The 17066-nt window shown below is 39.4% G+C and overlaps 3 protein-coding genes across 4 annotated transcripts in view; 2 read left to right on the top strand and 1 right to left on the bottom strand.

The window, feature by feature from the left end:
- Window positions 1-1113: 1113 nt before the first annotated feature.
- Window positions 1114-11118, top strand: tmtops3a (teleost multiple tissue opsin 3a). The gene is made up of 4 exons (XM_037779264.1): window positions 1114-1768; window positions 4234-4562; window positions 10160-10393; window positions 10825-11118. The coding sequence occupies exons 1-4, from the start codon at window positions 1387-1389 to the stop codon at window positions 11020-11022; spliced, it is 1143 nt and encodes a 380-aa protein (XP_037635192.1). The 5' UTR covers window positions 1114-1386; the 3' UTR covers window positions 11023-11118.
- arhgef6 (Rac/Cdc42 guanine nucleotide exchange factor (GEF) 6) overlaps window positions 6053-17066 on the bottom strand; it is a 43416-nt gene continuing 32402 nt past the window's right edge. Inside the window, exons 23-24 of one of the 2 annotated variants that reach the window (XR_005208025.1) lie at window positions 13846-13867; window positions 6053-6065 (exon numbers count right to left, since the gene is read on the bottom strand). The gene's annotated coding sequence lies outside the window, so the exon portion shown is untranslated. Of the gene's footprint in view, window positions 6066-13839; window positions 13868-17066 lie in introns of those variants that run through there. The other variant, XR_005208024.1, reaches the window with a different exon arrangement.
- cd40lg (CD40 ligand) lies at window positions 13921-15891 on the top strand. The gene is made up of 4 exons (XM_037779263.1): window positions 13921-14216; window positions 14875-14908; window positions 15015-15104; window positions 15233-15891. Exons 1-4 carry the CDS (start codon window positions 14019-14021, stop codon window positions 15613-15615), a joined length of 705 nt encoding a protein of 234 aa, XP_037635191.1. The 5' UTR covers window positions 13921-14018; the 3' UTR covers window positions 15616-15891.

Raw genomic sequence — 17066 nt, 5'->3', positions numbered from 1 at the left:
AGGAGGTCAGTGTAACTATGTGGAATTGATGCGCGTCTCAGACTGAGCTCAGCAACAACGCCATGAAAGGCATTGCATCTGCTGCTGGAAAGCAATAAATTTGAGGGATTTACTGTATTTACACAGGCCATTGTGATCAAAAGGGAAGGCAAGGCACGGCAAGGCAAGTTCATTTATATAGCACATTTCATACACAAAGGCAATTCGAAGTGCTTTACATACAGTATATTAAAGCAAGATAAAAGAGCACAAAGTGCATAAGATAAAAACAAATAAAAGAATATAAAAGTATAAGTTAAAAGAAAAAAATGAAAAGGATAATAAAAAACAATCAAAAGACAGTAACGTGCAGCATTTGATCAATTAAGAAAAGCTTCTGAGAACAGTTTGGTTTTGAGTCTAGATTTAAAAGTGGCCACTGTTGGTGCATCTTTGATCTCATCAAGTTTGTTCCACAGTTTCCACAAAAGAACTCATTATAATAACTACACTGTAAACAATTGCTGTTAATTTACAGCAGGATTTCAACAGTATTAACCTGTTATTGCTAGAAACATCACTTTACTGCTGATCAACTGTCTAAAGTATCATCAGTAACAGTTTCATGCAGTATTTTTTTAATGCTGGGACCTGATCTGCACATGTGAGGCTTGTACATTGTACATGATTGTAAAATCAGTGAATTAGCTTTATTGTTCTTCACTCACATGTTGTTATGGTTTGCATTCTGTGCTTGTAGCCAGCTATAGACAGACATTATGGGAAAAGTGTCAACAAGTCTATTATAGCCTTTTTCCTAACAAGTGCCTTTAATTATATTTAGTGTGACTATTCCTATGTCTGTAACCTGCTAAGTCTATTCATTTAGGCAACAAATAATGTTTATTAAAATGTATGTACAAAATACAACCTAAATAGTGCATTAAAACAAATCAGTAAGATAATGTAAAAGAAAGGTGAAAAACAGCTATATAATGTATCTTTAAACAGTAAATTAACTTTAAAAAACTGTGAAATTAATAAAAAAGAAAACTGTATTTTTCATTAACAGTACAAAGCTGTAAATTTCAGCGACAGTATAATAATGTTAATTTTACAGTAACGTAAAGGCAACCCTGCTGCCAGTTCTTTACTGTTATTTTACTGGGAAATTCTTAACAGTGTGGAGAGACTCTGAGTAAGGAAAGACAAACAGTGGGCTTAGTGCTGTGAGAGAGAAGGGGGTGGGTTGGTATTTACATACATTATAAAGGGTGCAGGTATAAAGAGTGCACATGGAGGGCAACTCTCTTCACACTCTAATAACTGTGACATATAACCCTCATATGAGCTGCTGGCTGTAGTGCAGGACTTTCTCTGCAGCCCTCTGCATCTCCTCTCTCTGCTATGGTCGTCCACATCGTACGCAACTTCAGCACCACAGACAGCTCAATCTCTGTCTCCAGCTCCAGCTCCATCCTCAGCACCGACTCCTCTCTGCGGGACTCACCGGCGTCCCAGATGAGCCGGACCGGACACACGGTGGTGGCAGTATGCCTGGGCTTTATCCTAGTAGCGGGAATCATCAACAACTTCCTGGCTCTCCTGATCTTTGCAAAGTTTCGCTCCCTGTGGACGCCCATCAATGTCATCCTGTTGAACATCAGCCTGAGCGACATCCTGGTGTGCGTCTTCGGCACACCGTTCAGTTTCGCTGCCAGTGTGCACGGCAGGTGGCTCATTGGAGAGTACGGATGCAAGTGGTACGGGTTCGCCAATTCACTCTTTGGTGAGCGGGAACTTTTTTGTCTGTTTATTCTACACTGTAAAAAAAAAAAAAAAAATTGCCAAAAAAAAAAAAAAAATCTTGAAAAAAACTGTAAAAAAAAAAAAATACTTATTTCACACAATCAAATGCAAATCAATTTATAACTTTTATATGATGTGATTTTCTGAATTTTTTTTTTTCATATTCTGTCTCTCGCTGTTAAAATAAACCTACCATTAAAATTATAAACCGTTCTTTTCTTTGTCAGTGGGCAAACTTACAAAATCAGCAAGGGATCAAATACTTATTTCCTCCACTGTATATACTTTTATTTTTCATTTTCTATTATTATTATTTATATATATTTATATATAAAATCTGCCTGGGACGGTTGGGACAGTGGGTTCGTTTGTTCTGAGATAAAAATAAACAACAAAAAAACATTTAAATTAAAAAAGATTGCAGTCTAAATTTGAACACCTTATATTTACAATGTCACTTGTTCACACATTTCTTCGAGAAAAAGAAAACATTTGTAAAATTATTATATTTTCATACATTACTGAGATACAGGATTTGGTAAAAAAAAAAAAAAAAAAAGGTTTCTGACTGGCTGCAACTTGAGTAAACATTCACTCAGTGACTTCCCAGTGGGTCTTATTCAATTAGGAAAAGCCTTTGTCTGGTTTGTGTCTGCTTTTTGTTGATTGTAACAAAGTAAGAACTATAAACAATACTGTGAGAGCAGACACACTTTGGGCTCCTGTGCTATAGCTACCACCAAAACTTCAGACAGCAAACACTAGCATCAACTGATAGGTCAGAAAATAAGCTTTCCAACAATATGTTTTTTGTATGTGGCATAACTAAAAACAGGATGGTAGAAGAAAAATAACAAAATTAACTTACATGCTGTATATTTTGAAACTTATAATAAAAAAAAAAACAGAATAAAATGAGGAATAGTCAGAAGGTCTCCACTTTGAGGCTGAAAGTGAAGAGGGTGTGGAAGAGTATGAGCATGGTGAATAGCATAGTTGCTTTCTAAATTAATAAAAAGGCTAACTGTCACTACTGTCCCCACCGACCCCACTCTAAAACATCCTGAGAAGAACAAGAATGTGTTAATGTCATGGCAAACCATCCAGTAGTTGTTAAGACATTTCTCTCAAAACCACAGATTTAAACCTCATACTGGCGTCACAGGAAAAGTTACTAAACTCATCAGGATTCAGTGTGTGGGAATGTCTGTACAAAACAATCCGTCAAATGGTGGCTGAGATATTTCAGTCTGGACCAAAGTGGTGGACTGACCGCCGTCAGCCGAGCCCCGCTTGCTGAAAAGGAGAAGACTTGACAGCTGTCTAGAACATCATGTGATTGTGTAGGATGTTTCCTTGAAGGTCTCTCGGCCTTTGAACGTGTTCTGTCTCAATAAAAGAAAAAAGAAACGGTTTCCCACCCACATTCCACCATAGAGCGTCTTCAGTATGGTCCTATCAGTCAGTAATGTCTGTGTGTACATGTCTCACATACAGTTTGTCATGAGGATCTAGTGTCATGATCCTGCCATTGAATTAAATAAATCATTCTCCATGTAACGAAAAAGCCCATATGCATATTTACATTAGGAATCACATTACTAAAACATGTAGTTTTTGACAAACAGCATCTTCTTTCACATTTTTTAATTTGAAAGTATAATGATTTCTAAATTGAATTAGTTCTTTCAATTAAAATAAGGGCTCAATAAATCCATAACTGTTCTCATCCAGTAATCATTCAGCCGATTAGACTGTCATCAGGCCATTAAAAAGTCGCCATTATCAGTCGCTATAAGCACCATAGATGTGGTTTCAATAGGGGCCTACTACACCCACTAGTAGGTTTTATCATCTATTCACATGGTAGATCACCGATAAAAGGAATAAAAGAACACGACAGCGACCTCTCGGGACCGTAGTAAGTAAGTTTCGCTTTTGAAACATATTCTTTTTAAGCCAAAACACAATGTTTTCCCCTAAACCCAATTGTTTTTGTTGCCAAAACCTAAAGAAGCCATTCTGTTTGTGTTCAAAACGTAACGTTTCATTCAGTTTTAAAACGTGTTAGAATGTGTTGCTTCTAAGTTTCACTTTCACTTATACAACGTAGTAGGTGTAGTAGGCCCTTATTGACCCACATCTATGGTGCTTATAACGACCAATTACGCCTATTTAAAGGCCTGATAACAGTCGAAACCATTTGTGAGAATTGGTTTTGAAAAAAAGAATCCTTATTCACTGTAAAACGAGGATTAGGTTTAGGATTAGGATTCTTCAGCAGGTTGTGTCAGACCCTCAACATGGACTCATTGGGAGGCAGTGAGTTTAGAGTTGCTGGGGGAAATGAGAGGGGTCCTCTCAGGAGAGGATGAATCCCTGTAATAATTGCATTCTGATATCTTGTGATCTATTTTTCTGCCTCCTCCTCTCTTGATCTTTAAGGGATCGTGTCCCTGGTGTCCCTGTCTGTCCTCTCCTATGAGCGCTACACTGCCGTGCAGCGTTCCTCCCAGGTCGACATGTCAGACTTCAGGAAGGCCTGGCTCTTTGTCGGAGGCTCCTGGCTCTACTCTCTCCTCTGGACCTTGCCGCCTCTGCTGGGTTGGAGCAACTATGGGCCCGAGGGACCCGGCACCACGTGCTCCGTCCAGTGGCACCTCCGCTCACCCACCAGCGTCTCATATGTGTTGTGTCTCTTCATCTTTTGTCTGCTGCTGCCCCTTCTGCTCATGGTCTACTCTTATGGCCGGATCCTGGTGTCAATCAGGAGGGTGAGTGAGTTCAGACTAATCTGTGACACTCTTAACAAGGTAAAGGCATGTCGTATCACAAACAAAATTTCAAGATTTTTGATAACTACTACAAAATACATGTGTTAATTGTTCTTTCCACTGAGTGCTATAGGAATGAGTCCTAAAACCCGGGAATGAGTTAGCAGCTTTGCACTTCCAGTTCCCTCGTCTGGAAGTCAATGGGTTTTTTGAATGGGTTTTTAGTTAGATGCCTGAAATAAGGTCTGTGGTTAACACAAGCTGAGGAGATTTTAACGTTTAACTTCAATAAATTCATGAATTTTGAAGGCTTTATGTTTCTTAAAAAAGGCGGTTGCTAATAAATGTCTAAATGAGACTACTAAACATCATCACGCCGACTCATTCGCCGTTACAGCCTTGTTGTGAATACTCGGGCTCATGCATTAGCTTTCTACTTCTGGCGATTGCATTTACATTTCAAGAATCATAAAAGTGGTGCTCATTTGTGGAGATTATTTTACGGAACAAAACGTGTAAGTATCATAAACATTTGTTTGCCTCAAATTTTATTTTTCTGCAATAATCCCAAACCCAATGAAAAAATCCCATTGGTTTTTAGTTAAGGTAACCAGGGCGATGCTCACTTCCTGGCTGGCCTACAAAAATACATCATCCCTTCACCACTTTATTGGGGATACAAATACAAATAAAAGCAGGGTAATGAAAACACATATAATACAAAATCACATAAAAGAGAACATACTGTATAATGCAAATTTTAGATAAAGGGCCATTGCTTCTGTTTTGTTATTTAATTATATACAAACATTATCTCTCCTTCGTGCGTGAATGGGAACAACCTTGTATAAAACAGCACATAGGAGAAGGTCGCTGAATATCAGATGGCGGCTCAGAGTTAAAGTGACTTAGATCTTAATTTAGATACATGTGTTATTCATATGCAAACTTACCTACAGTTAGGAAATGTGTTATCAATTATATCTGTCATGCTTTGACTACTTTTTCACAGTAAATCCACCCATTAGAATCCATGTTTTCCCTTTTTTAAGCTATCAGTCATTTCACTTCTTTTGCAGCATCACTGAAATAATGTCACTCTATTTTGTACCATCACTTACATTGTCTTCAAGAACAATTCCCAGACAGTATACAATACAATATATATAAAGGTTCAGTGCAAAACACACATTACATGCACAGAGTTGACATTTTCCCAGGATAATGTGCTCAAATTGCCGCCTTTCACCATGTCCATCTGCTATGGAGCCTTAACAGCTCTGTTAAAGTAGGCTCCATTGTGGCTTTTCTTGGACTATCAAGGTGTTCTTAGAACATAACGATCGTAGCTCAGTTGTGGAGCAACGGGTGTCAGACTCTTACAATCAGTTTATCCAGCAGGAGAAGGAATGAGGGCAATGTTTTCAGCAGAATGCATATATGTTCTTGGCCCCCCCTCAGCTTCCAGTGACTCATCGCCACCTTGGTGGCGCTTACATAAACCTGCTATTCACACAAATAATTGACAATTAAGGGCTCCAAATTGGTCTTGGGCCCCTCTGTGTACTTTGCAGCTACTACTCCTATCAATGAATCACCAAGAAGTTATTTTTAGATTGTGGAAGTAACCTGTTACTATTGGATACCTGCTATTATATAAGCACCTCCATTCTTTTTTTAAACTCCATGCACCCGAGGGAGTCAGAGAGCCTTGCAGACTTGATTACTGTACCGGTGAATGTGGGCTCAGCCGCCCGCCTTAGGCTTTTCTTAGAAACCGAGCAATCAGTCTGTGGAGCCTCAAAGGCGGCTTAAAGTGACACATCAGGAGGAGACATGACATTTATATCAACAGCATCAGTGTGGATTATTATTAGTCTATATAAAGCACACACACTTTTGTGAATTACTGTTCTATAATTGTGTCCAACACGTTGTCATCCCTCATCCTTTGTCATGCCCCTTGGCGTCACTTTATTTTCGTCATCCAAACCACTATATTTACCCTGAGCGTCACTTTAGGATTAGGCAACAAAACTGCTTTAGTTAGGTTTAGGAAAAAAATACATGGTTGGGCTTAAAACTACTACGGTTGTACAGAGAAAATGACACAGCGAACACGAACGAACAGCTGATTGTAACATGATGCATGGGGTACGAACAGCGATCTCCTGGATGAAAGCCTCATATTTGTTGGACCCATCCACCTCCCGTCTCGCCCGCCCAGCCAGCCCGTTCTCACTCCCAACTCGTCAAATACCACCGCTTGGTAAGTGCCCCTCGGCGTTGGAAACCGACGCATGGAGGCACCTTTTAGCAACAGTATGTGACGAACCGGACTTTCAACTAACTCCAATGTAAACCCACTCCTGGAGTTATTTGACGGTCAGAGCAAGTGACGTAGTATTAATAGCATGAGAGTTCACTCAGGGCGGGTAGGAGAGGTGGTGGATGGGTCAAACAAACACAAGACTTTCAACCAGGAGACCACTCTTTGTGTCCCGTGTGAAACTAAAAGTAACGTTGACTTATTTTGTCACGTTAGTCACGTGACTCATCGTTATCGTCAGTCCCGTGAGTCACGTGAGTCGTAACTATCGTCAGTTCCGTGAGTCACTAGTCAGTGAAATTAACGTCAACCACGAATGTTTCCTAACCCTACCTCAGTGGTTGTGTTGCCTGAACCTAATTTCCTGTGAAAACGGAAGTTTATTTTGAAAGGACACTATGCATGTAACGAGCACATATTGACATACCGTCCCTGGTTCGTCCAAAAGTAACGCAAGTGGGGTACCCCGTGCGTCGGTCTCATCAAGAGATCATTTCTATAACCCATCTGTAAATCATTCAAATTACAGTCTAATACCAAACATTAACAAGGATATTACACATTCCAAACACATATTATTGGAAACAATAGTATAATTGCCAATATCACGTAAATGACATGCCAGATAATAAAAACTGCAAACCCCTGTTTGTTATAATTGTGATTATTCGGTTGCAAGAAACGCTAAAGTTTCATAAAGACATACCTTTGTTATTATCACGGACATACAGTTATGTGTATTTGCACGTCATGATTGATCCAGATAACAGCAGCTGTAGACTATATGGCGGACGATCAATTGTTGGCGCGACACCTGTCATATCTGTCCTAAAGGGTGCCGTGTGTTGCGGTACTGAACGCCAACAGCCGTGACAAAGCGTTTGTATTTAACGCCCTGGGAATGAGAACGGGTTGTTGTGTCTTGTTGTATTGACAATGGACACATTTCCTAACAAAAATATACAATTTTATTCCAAAACAAAAGGCTCAATTGAAAAGAACAAAACATTTATTTCCATTTATTTATTGGAGCACTATTCTTTTTGAGATTATCTGCCATATTTTAGAGTTCAGATGAGGTAGAGTTATGTATTAAGTCTTGCCAGTGGGATCTAGCTGTGATGGTTCTCAGATTTATTATGTGGCTAATTCTCCAAACATAACAACAGTGCAGCCATGCAGAAATCACTGGTAATGGAACGTTGTCAGAACACGTATAACATGACAGGGGATAGAGTAAATGGAGCAGCACAGGTCGTGACCTGATAACCACACAAGGTGAAGTGTAATTGAGTGTGCGAGAGATGTGCGGTAATTTGACAGTAATTTCCTTCACCAGCCCGACACACTCGTTTATTCATGAAGCACTGCGATGAGCATCACCGTGGTAATTACACAAGACTGTGACTACAGGGGTATGAAATCAATACTAAGGAGGTGACAATCACCGCAGACGATACGCTGCTTGGCTTATAATATATGATCTAATTTTAGCCCACAGCACCTCAGTACATCAGGAGAAACCAGTAGGACAGATGTATTGAAACACGCCGTATGGCCACACTGCTGTCGGCCAAACTTCAATCATGTAGTATGATTTTTTATGAATGTTTCTATGGTTACGATGACCATTTCTGAGTCATACACGTTGCATCTGTTCTACTGATTAATTAGATCCAGCAGTCATTAACAAGCTGTGCTGCAAGTGTCCACCATAGTTTGTCTCTGAAATAAGTGGGGGAATTGATTAAAAAGCATAAAATGGAAAAAGTTAAATTAGTTCTGTCTGAGATAGAGCCCTCATGGATATTAAAGGGGTGCGCCACTGATTTAACACATTAAAGGTGCAGTGTGTAGGATCACACTTCAGTTGGTTCCAAGTTTGTAGGAGAACTACGGTGGCTGACGTAAAATATAGAGCCAGTGTTGGGTTGATTTGTACTGGGCTACTGTAGAAACATGGCGGCTGGCTCTGTGAAGAGAGGACCCGCTCCCTATGTAAATATAAACGGCTAATTCTAAAGTAATGAAAACACCATTCTTATTTTCAGGTGATTATACACTAAAGAAAACATACTTATTCATATTGTATTCCATTCCTGCCAATAGATCGCCCTAATTGTTACACACTGGTCCTTTAAGGTCAGTTCAGTTGTCATGAGTTTTCATGAGTTGTCTTCTATGGCGTCGGAGGTAATTTTCCAAACTTCCATCCATCTGCAATTTTGGGAGCTTGAACCATACAAGATATCTCGGCGTCTGTTGTTTCGATTTTGACCATTCATTTTAAAATGTGTCTCATTATGGAAGAGCAACACTAAATTGCTGGCGTACCCCTTTAAATCCACAATTTGTTGAGTTACAAAATAATCCAATCCCATGGTTCACTTAACAGCTTTCTTAGAGCTTTTAACCACATCTCATCAAGTGAGCCCAGCCCGTTCTCATTCCCCAGGGCATCAAATACCGGCGCTGCGTCACAGCAGTTGGCGTTAAATACTAACGCACAAGGCACCCTTTAGCATTGCTATGAGACGCACCCAACCCATCCGCGTCAACATTTAACGCTCAGGGAAAGTGCGCCAAGAGTGTAGTGACAAAAAGAGACACACGGGGCGGGCGGGCGCTATTCGTGTCCAGTGTGTCAAAAAGCTATTCGTTCATGTCCCCTGTTCACAACGTTCAGTGTCATTTTCACTGTACAAATGTAGTAATTAAATTTGTTTCCTAAAACTAACTGAGTGGTTTTATTACCTAAACTTAAGCAAGTGTTTTTGTGTACTTCACAACATTAAGCACGTGTTTACTGCGACCGAAAAGAGTGATGCTGTGGGGTCTGACAAAGCGTGATGATGAGTTGAATGTGTGTTGCTTTTTGTGTGTGATTATAGCCTCTTTCACATAGTTCTGATGGGTTTTGTTTGTAGAAAAATTAAACGACCTCATTGATGAATCTCGGTGCTGTCTTTCTCAGTGTTCCTATGATCCAGGAGGAGTTTATCGTCATGCATTGCTGTGTGACCCTGTTTTTTTTTAATACTACCACTGGATGGCGCCAAATAAAGAAATGTTCAACAAGATGAAAACAGAAATGCCTGTAGAAGAGGCATGAAAAAACACCTTATCTACCTTTCCCTATAGCCCTTCTGGCTCCACACGCCTTACATGACACAACATGCCTTTTCTTTAACGATAGTATTTAAATCAACATTGGGTAAAAATGATTGTCAATACAGGTTTAACATCTCCTCCTCTTTCATGCCTCCAGGTGGGTAAGATCAATCTGCTGGCAGCTCAGCGCAGAGAGCAGCACATCTTGGTGATGGTGTTGTCCATGGTGTCCTGCTACATGCTGTGCTGGATGCCCTACGGCATCATGGCGCTGATGGCCACCTTCGGCAGGTCGGAACTGGTGACTCCCACGGCCAGCGTTGTGCCCTCCGTCCTGGCCAAGTTCAGCACCGTCATCAACCCGGTCATCTACATGTTCTTCAACAACCAGGTGAGGGCAGAATGAAGAATGATGACCCAGAATCACTGTCTTTCTAATGCATTTGTTACCACATTGAAGAGTGTCATGTAAGATGGATGAAGGCACCTAGGCCTCTGTGACACTGAGGATGCAGCTCAGTGTCAGTTATTATCACTCAGTGTCTCTTCACCACCACTTCTCAGGTGCTGTATGCAGCACACTAGATGGCCACAAGAGCTCTCTTTTCCCTACAGCTGTATGGCCAGATGTTGTGTGTTCCTACTGTTTTTTTTTTAGTTAAGCTTCGATTAGGTGATTTGCAGGTCTAATGACATTTGGAAAATCTGTTTTTCTGTGCTGTCGAAACAATGGTTAACCTTTGTGTCTAAAAATCTTTCATTTTCAAACCAAATGATTCATGCTTACTAGTAATGACCCTAGTCTGTTGTGCTTTTACACAGTTTTACAGATGCTTTGTGGCCTTCGTGAAGTGCAGTGAGGAACCCAAGTCTGTTCAAGGAGAGGAGCACCCGACTCCGGGGACGCGGTTCTCCGGTTTCTTCCCCGTCCGCAGACAAGCCTCCCTCAGCTCTTCACAGCGTCAGATCTGCAGCCGGCACAACGACCGCCACACTCTCGTTGTCCACTACACGCCATAAGAGCTTTTCATCTTTTTCATCTGACAGACTGTGAGAAGTTAAAACAAATGTTTGTTTGTTTTTCAGAATCATTATTGTCCAAAAGTGCAACTAAAAGACACATGTGCACATGAATGTCAACTCTTTAACATTTGAATGTAAACTCAGCGCCGTGTAGTTGAGCCTGTGCTTTAATGCATATTTGATTTGGTCACGTGCTGACCTTCCAAGTGCCAATGTACATGTGTTGAATGAATGCTCTGGAAACACATGAATGCATTTGCTGCAGGTTTGACCAAGTTGAAGCAGTTCTCTGAGAGACATCTAGATGCATATAAGTATTAATGAATGTCTTTCATCAGTTATATAAAAAGTTATATCCACCCCCCACTTATCAGTTAGACCAGAAACTTGATTTTCAAGTATCATCCTTTTTTGTTGTCTCCACAATAAACAGCAACCACGGCAGATATGAGTATTGAATTCAATATCAACAACTACTGATACAACAACTACAAGACCATAACTTTATACCACTAATAAAATGATCACATATCGTCTGACACCACAGGTAAAAGTTAAGACCATAAACTGATTAAGGGAATTCTGGGATTTGTTATCTATCAAGTATATTTATATTCTGTATGTGCATATAAATACTTTTAAATATTTGTAACCACTAGGGGAAGCTATGAGCCGTTGCAAAAAACTGTCTACACATGAAACTTTACATGAGCAGTATGATATGCTGCATAAATAAAAACATAATAATAATTTGCGTTGCTTTGCTGGACTCCAGGTGAGTCCGTCTTTTTGGCAGCATCGATTTTCTTTTTTTTCTTTAAGGAAAAATGTATCTGTTCAGAGAAATTAAGCTTTTATGCAAATGCATGAATGTATTCTATTGTATACTCTTTACAATAACACTTTGTAGTGTACACAGTAAACATACTACAGTATACTGTACATATTTAGGAGTTTTAAAGCGCAAAACAATGCCGTATAAAGACCACACATTAAAAATATTACTCAGTTTGGGTCGCCATAGCAACGATGCAATATTGGATTAACTTTAACCAATATCAAAGGGTTGTTTTGGTCAAGTGTTAGTGTTGTCTTTTTAAATTACATTTGGGTTATTTATCCAATTTAATATATATATATAATACTTAATCGCAATGTGTCACATGATTGTCCATAGTTAATCGTGATTAATTGTAAATTAATCACACATTTGTTCAAAATGTATCTTAAAGGGAGATTTGTCAAGTATTTAATACTCTTATCAACATGGGAGAGGGCAAATATACCTGCTTTATGCAAATGAATGTATATATTTATTATTGTAAATCAATTAACAACACAAAACAATGACAAATGTTGTCCAGAAACCCTCACAGGTACTGCATTAAGCTTAAAAAATATGCTCAAATCAAAGCATGTCAAACTGCAGCCCAACAGGCAACAACAGCTGTCAGTGTGTCAGTGTGCTGACTTGACTGGGACTTGCCCCAAAACTGCATGTGATTATCATAAAGTGGGCATGTCTGTAAAGGGGAGACTCGTGGGTACCCATAGAACCCATTTTCATTTACATATCTTGAGGTCAGAGGTCAAGGGACCCCTTTGAAAATGGCCATGACAGTTTTTCCTTGACATCCTTGAATTTCCTCGAAAATTTTGTGTAAGTTTGGAGCGTTATTATTATAGGACAAGCTAGTATAACGGTTGGTATCAATGGACGCCTTAGTTTGTCAAGTTTCATACGATCCAAGTATCGTCACTCAAAACTAAGCCCACTACAACCTCTGAAAGATTGATTGTGTTAATATGCGTTATTATCCTGTGTATCGTGTTATTGTCAACCGTGTAAAATGATGTCACTCAACATTCAAAACTGCAAAGGATGTTAACAATCAGTAACAAATAGAATGAATAAAGACAGTTCACAACAATACGATATTGTACTTTGGGTAATTAACCCAACAGTAATATATAAAAACACTGGGTCAAACGATCAGTTGTCTTGGCTTCTCAAAATGAAAAGCTGCACTGACCTGCTGACTAACAATAACTTATTCTTATTCACAGTGTGAATACGCCACATTAAAAACGTTTCACAGTAGCCTAACCAGACTCTGTGGGAACAATGAAAAACATTTGTTGGTCTCATTCCAGACAAATGTCCCACCACAACCAAGCAGAGTTCAAGTATACTGCGGTTCTCGTCAAAGATCAACGACCTCCATATGCATCTGAATAAACCTTTTCAAGTTGAACTGGATTGAATTCAGCAGGCTAATACTAATCTGGTCATTGCTTACTTGTTAAAAGGCCGAATTCCTTGTGAAGTAAATAACTGCAATAATCAAACCAACATTGTGAAGATTTTGCTCACCATGTGGTCGTACAGTTTGCTTTTGTTTAGTGGTCACTGAGGTGTTAACATTGATGGAAAATGAGCTCTAAATGTGTTATTTCCTGCTTCTCTATAAATCTATTTACTGCTGCTGTGGACTCAGAAATACCCACAGCATCAAAACTGTGCGAAAATACCATTGAAGACATACATAGACCTGTGGGTGTACTCTATTCTCGCCTACTTTAAATACTAATATGGTACTATTTGTCATTCTACATTACATACTAAACTTCTTGCAAATTCCAATGGCCAAAAATAGAAGTATTGCCACGCTGACACAGAAATGCTGAGTAACACACAGCCTCATGGCATTGTGTGGCAACTAGGGAAACATATCTGACAGAAAGGTATAGGAAAAAAATGCACAGAAGTATGTCTGACAACACACACACACACACACACACACACACACACACACACACACACACACACACACACACACACCTGAACTCAGAGGTCACAGATCTGCGTCTGCAGAGCTTCCAGGAAGTAAAGCGAGAGAAAAACCAAGTTGCTTAAGTGAGCAGTGGTTCAGAAGTGCATGGGATGTCACGGACCCGTGCCTCTCTAGGTCTCACCTCTCCTCTCCACCACCATGATCAACACCTACCAGACCAGCCATGCTCCACCGCCGGTGCCTCCGCGCCACAGCAGGTCCCACTCGGTCCTCATCCCGGCTCCATCACAGCGAGGCCACAGCAAATCTCTCATCCGATTTTTGGTCGGTGTGGTGTTGCTGCAATTGTTTCTGTCGGTCGGAGGATTCATCTATCTGTATCACAATGACAAAATGGTAAAAATAAATCATCTTATTTTTTTCTTTTAACTAAGTACAGTTTAGTTGTATAGTTGGTGGAACTGCTGCATGTATTATTACAGTAATTATACAGTAATCTTCCACGACACTACAAGTTAAAATATTTTACTTTGCACCTGCTATATAAATGATAGAGAACAAAATGTATTAAATATATAAATGATAATAATAATAATATATTCTTTTTATTTTTATTATTATCAACTACTGTTAATCTAAAAAAATAAGTTTTAATTCTATAAAAAAAAATCAATTTTATTGCCAAATTAATTCAGTTTCATTGTAAAACGTGAAACAAATGATTACCACATTGCACTTGGGTTTACTTAAATTAGAATATTGAAATATATATGTTTTTTTTTTAATAAATCTCCTGAAGGTTCACACATTTTTCTCAGTGTAGAATATAACAGTAAGAAGGTATGAAACGGTGTTTGAAGAACAGGAAATGCTCTGGAACAAACAAATGAGGTGTAAAATTCACACCTCAGGGTCTTGTTGCAAGTTTGTGAACAAAGATATGACTGATATTTAATTATGGATATTATACATTTATTATAAGTATCATAAGAAAATCTACATTCAACATTTTGTACTGCCTGTTCCTAATCTTCTACTTTTTTCATTCCCTCAGCTTTCATTTCAGCATTCATCAGATGAAAGAAAAAGTAGGTTCATTGAATTAATTTCTTCCTGAAAGTAATTTTACAAATTCAGTTGCATACAAAAATGCAATCTCAATGTCTCTGACCGGATGTTTGTTCTCTTCTCCAGCTGCCTTTCTCTCATCAGAGAAGCAGGAAACTTCCTACAAAGCCTTGGCACACATGGTAGTCATAAAACCATCAGATAAAGAATCTGCATGTAAGAAATTATGATATATGGGATTTTTAAAATGTAACAATAAGTAGCCAAAATGTATTTATTTAATCTATTTAAGAGTAAAAATATTCTCAATAATGTTGCCTAAACTTCTTCCTCTGTCTCTGCAGTGGGTTATCTCCAGTGGGACATCCCCCACTCCGTCCGTAGGAGCATCAACTATTACCACAAAAGCTGGCTGACCATCCTGCAGCCTGGCGAGTACTACGTCTATTCCAGGGTGACCTTCTCCAAGGGCCTCTCTAAGATCCCGCTGGTCAGCAGGGTGAAGCTGAGGAAGAACGAGATAGATCGAGAGGAGAAGATTGTGATGCAGGCCTACTGCAACCTGGACAGCGGCAGCGGGTCTGAATCGATCCCTCGCCTGTGCACGGCCACACAGGGAGAGGTGATAACACTGGAGAAGGGAAACCAGCTCAGTGTCTGGGTACCAAACCTGTCACTGGTGAACTACGAGGAAGGAGCCACAACCTTTGGGATGTACAAACTGTAGGACTCCTGTGTGAGCACATGCATGGAGCTATAAGCTGAACAGTGGGAACTACTTGGATTTAAATCTACTGAGAACGCTGTTAAATAGACTGGATCAATAATCAAACTAATGGATCTTTTTTTGTGGAGACATAGACCACATTCCTAAAACATAATTTATTAAATCAGATATAACTGTTGTTATTTTTGTGGCAGTATTGTGAATGGTTGTTCTGTATTTATTGATGTAAATGAGTTTGTATGGCTGTGAAATGAAACTTTGATATTTAATCTAAAAGGTTTCTTCTCTTTTCCTCACTTCTTAAGGTGTTACCCAGATTTATCACAAGTATTAAAGGGGACCTATTATGCTTTTGTGCATTTCCCCTTTCCGTTAGTGTGTTATATAGTTTTTTGTGCATTTAAAAGGTCTGCAAAGTTACAAAGCCCAAGGTCAAAGTTATTATCCCCCACAGAAACACTGCTCCTGAACTGCCTGAAACGCCTTGATTGAAGTCCCACCTTTTCTTCTGTAATGTGGTGATGTCACCAAGTAACACATTTGCATAATACCTACTGAGGGGCTAGTTTGGCACGCCCTCAAACAAAGGTAGTTAGAGCAGAGCTGGAGCGGAGTCCGAAGAGTTTAGTTCAGTTGACCAATCACAACAGAGTGGGTCAGCTGACCAATCAGAGCAGACTGGGCTTTTCAGGGGAGGCAGGAGCTCAAACAGAGTGTTTCAGACAGAGGGTGAAAAGAGGTGCTGCAGCACAGCCGGTATTAGAAAAATAAAGCATTTTTAGAACATTTAAGCATGTAAACATGTTCTAGTAGAAACCCAAAATACAAGTAAACATAATAGGTCCTCTTTAACACAGCAAAGATTAATACTCTTCTGACATACCCCAAAACGTTCCTCCACGGGCTACTCAGAAATCAGACTTTTACTGCATTCGTTGTAAAATGCAAAACCTACTGCATTTTAGCTCAGTGGTGTTCAATTTCTAGGACGCGAGAAACCACATAGCAAAGATGCATTTTCTCATGAAGCAAAGCCACAAGAAACAATACCACTAAAGATGTAGGTTACCACTCGAGAGGTGGTAACTACACTCAGTACTGACGGTCATTTTGATGTATGTATAGAAACATATGCATCAAACTGCATGTTGATTTCGCTGGTACAAGAAAGTTCACATCTCAATTAACTCCAAATCATATACACGTTTGACAGTTTTTCCAAGCAAGCTGCAGACGTTCCACTTTTTGAGATTATTTTTTCCTTCTTTACACGCAACCATTGGTTCCCATTCATTTCCATATGGTATATGAATCATTTATCAAACTCTTTAAATTTGTTTGAGTTGTGTAACCATCACAGTAAACCCACAGGTTTCATTTATGTTCTTTGTCATGTGGTGATACAGGAGCTTAAATGCAGATTGATTTAAAATATAGGCACTACCTCACAA

The sequence above is a fragment of the Sebastes umbrosus genome, chromosome 9, assembly GCF_015220745.1.
Source record: "Sebastes umbrosus isolate fSebUmb1 chromosome 9, fSebUmb1.pri, whole genome shotgun sequence".
Taxonomy (NCBI): domain Eukaryota; kingdom Metazoa; phylum Chordata; class Actinopteri; order Perciformes; family Sebastidae; genus Sebastes; species Sebastes umbrosus.
The sequence above is the reverse complement of the archived record's forward strand: the minus strand, read 5'-3'. Positions and strand labels throughout refer to the sequence as shown.

What these genes read in the sequence shown, in the direction of transcription:
- cd40lg (XM_037779263.1), top strand. Translation starts at nt 14,019, where the DNA reads ATGATCAACACCTACCAGACCAGCCATGCTCCACCGCCGGTGCCTCCG. An exon ending in TGTATCACAATGACAAAATG is followed by an intron (nt 14,217 to 14,874) that starts GTAAAAATAAAT and finishes TCATTCCCTCAG; the next exon opens with CTTTCATTTCAGCATTCATC. An exon ending in ATCAGATAAAGAATCTGCAT is followed by an intron (nt 15,105 to 15,232) that starts GTAAGAAATTAT and finishes CTGTCTCTGCAG; the next exon opens with TGGGTTATCTCCAGTGGGAC.
- tmtops3a (XM_037779264.1), top strand. Translation starts at nt 1,387, where the DNA reads ATGGTCGTCCACATCGTACGCAACTTCAGCACCACAGACAGCTCAATC. An exon ending in GTTCGCCAATTCACTCTTTG is followed by an intron (nt 1,769 to 4,233) that starts GTGAGCGGGAAC and finishes TTGATCTTTAAG; the next exon opens with GGATCGTGTCCCTGGTGTCC. An exon ending in ACATGTTCTTCAACAACCAG is followed by an intron (nt 10,394 to 10,824) that starts GTGAGGGCAGAA and finishes GCTTTTACACAG; the next exon opens with TTTTACAGATGCTTTGTGGC.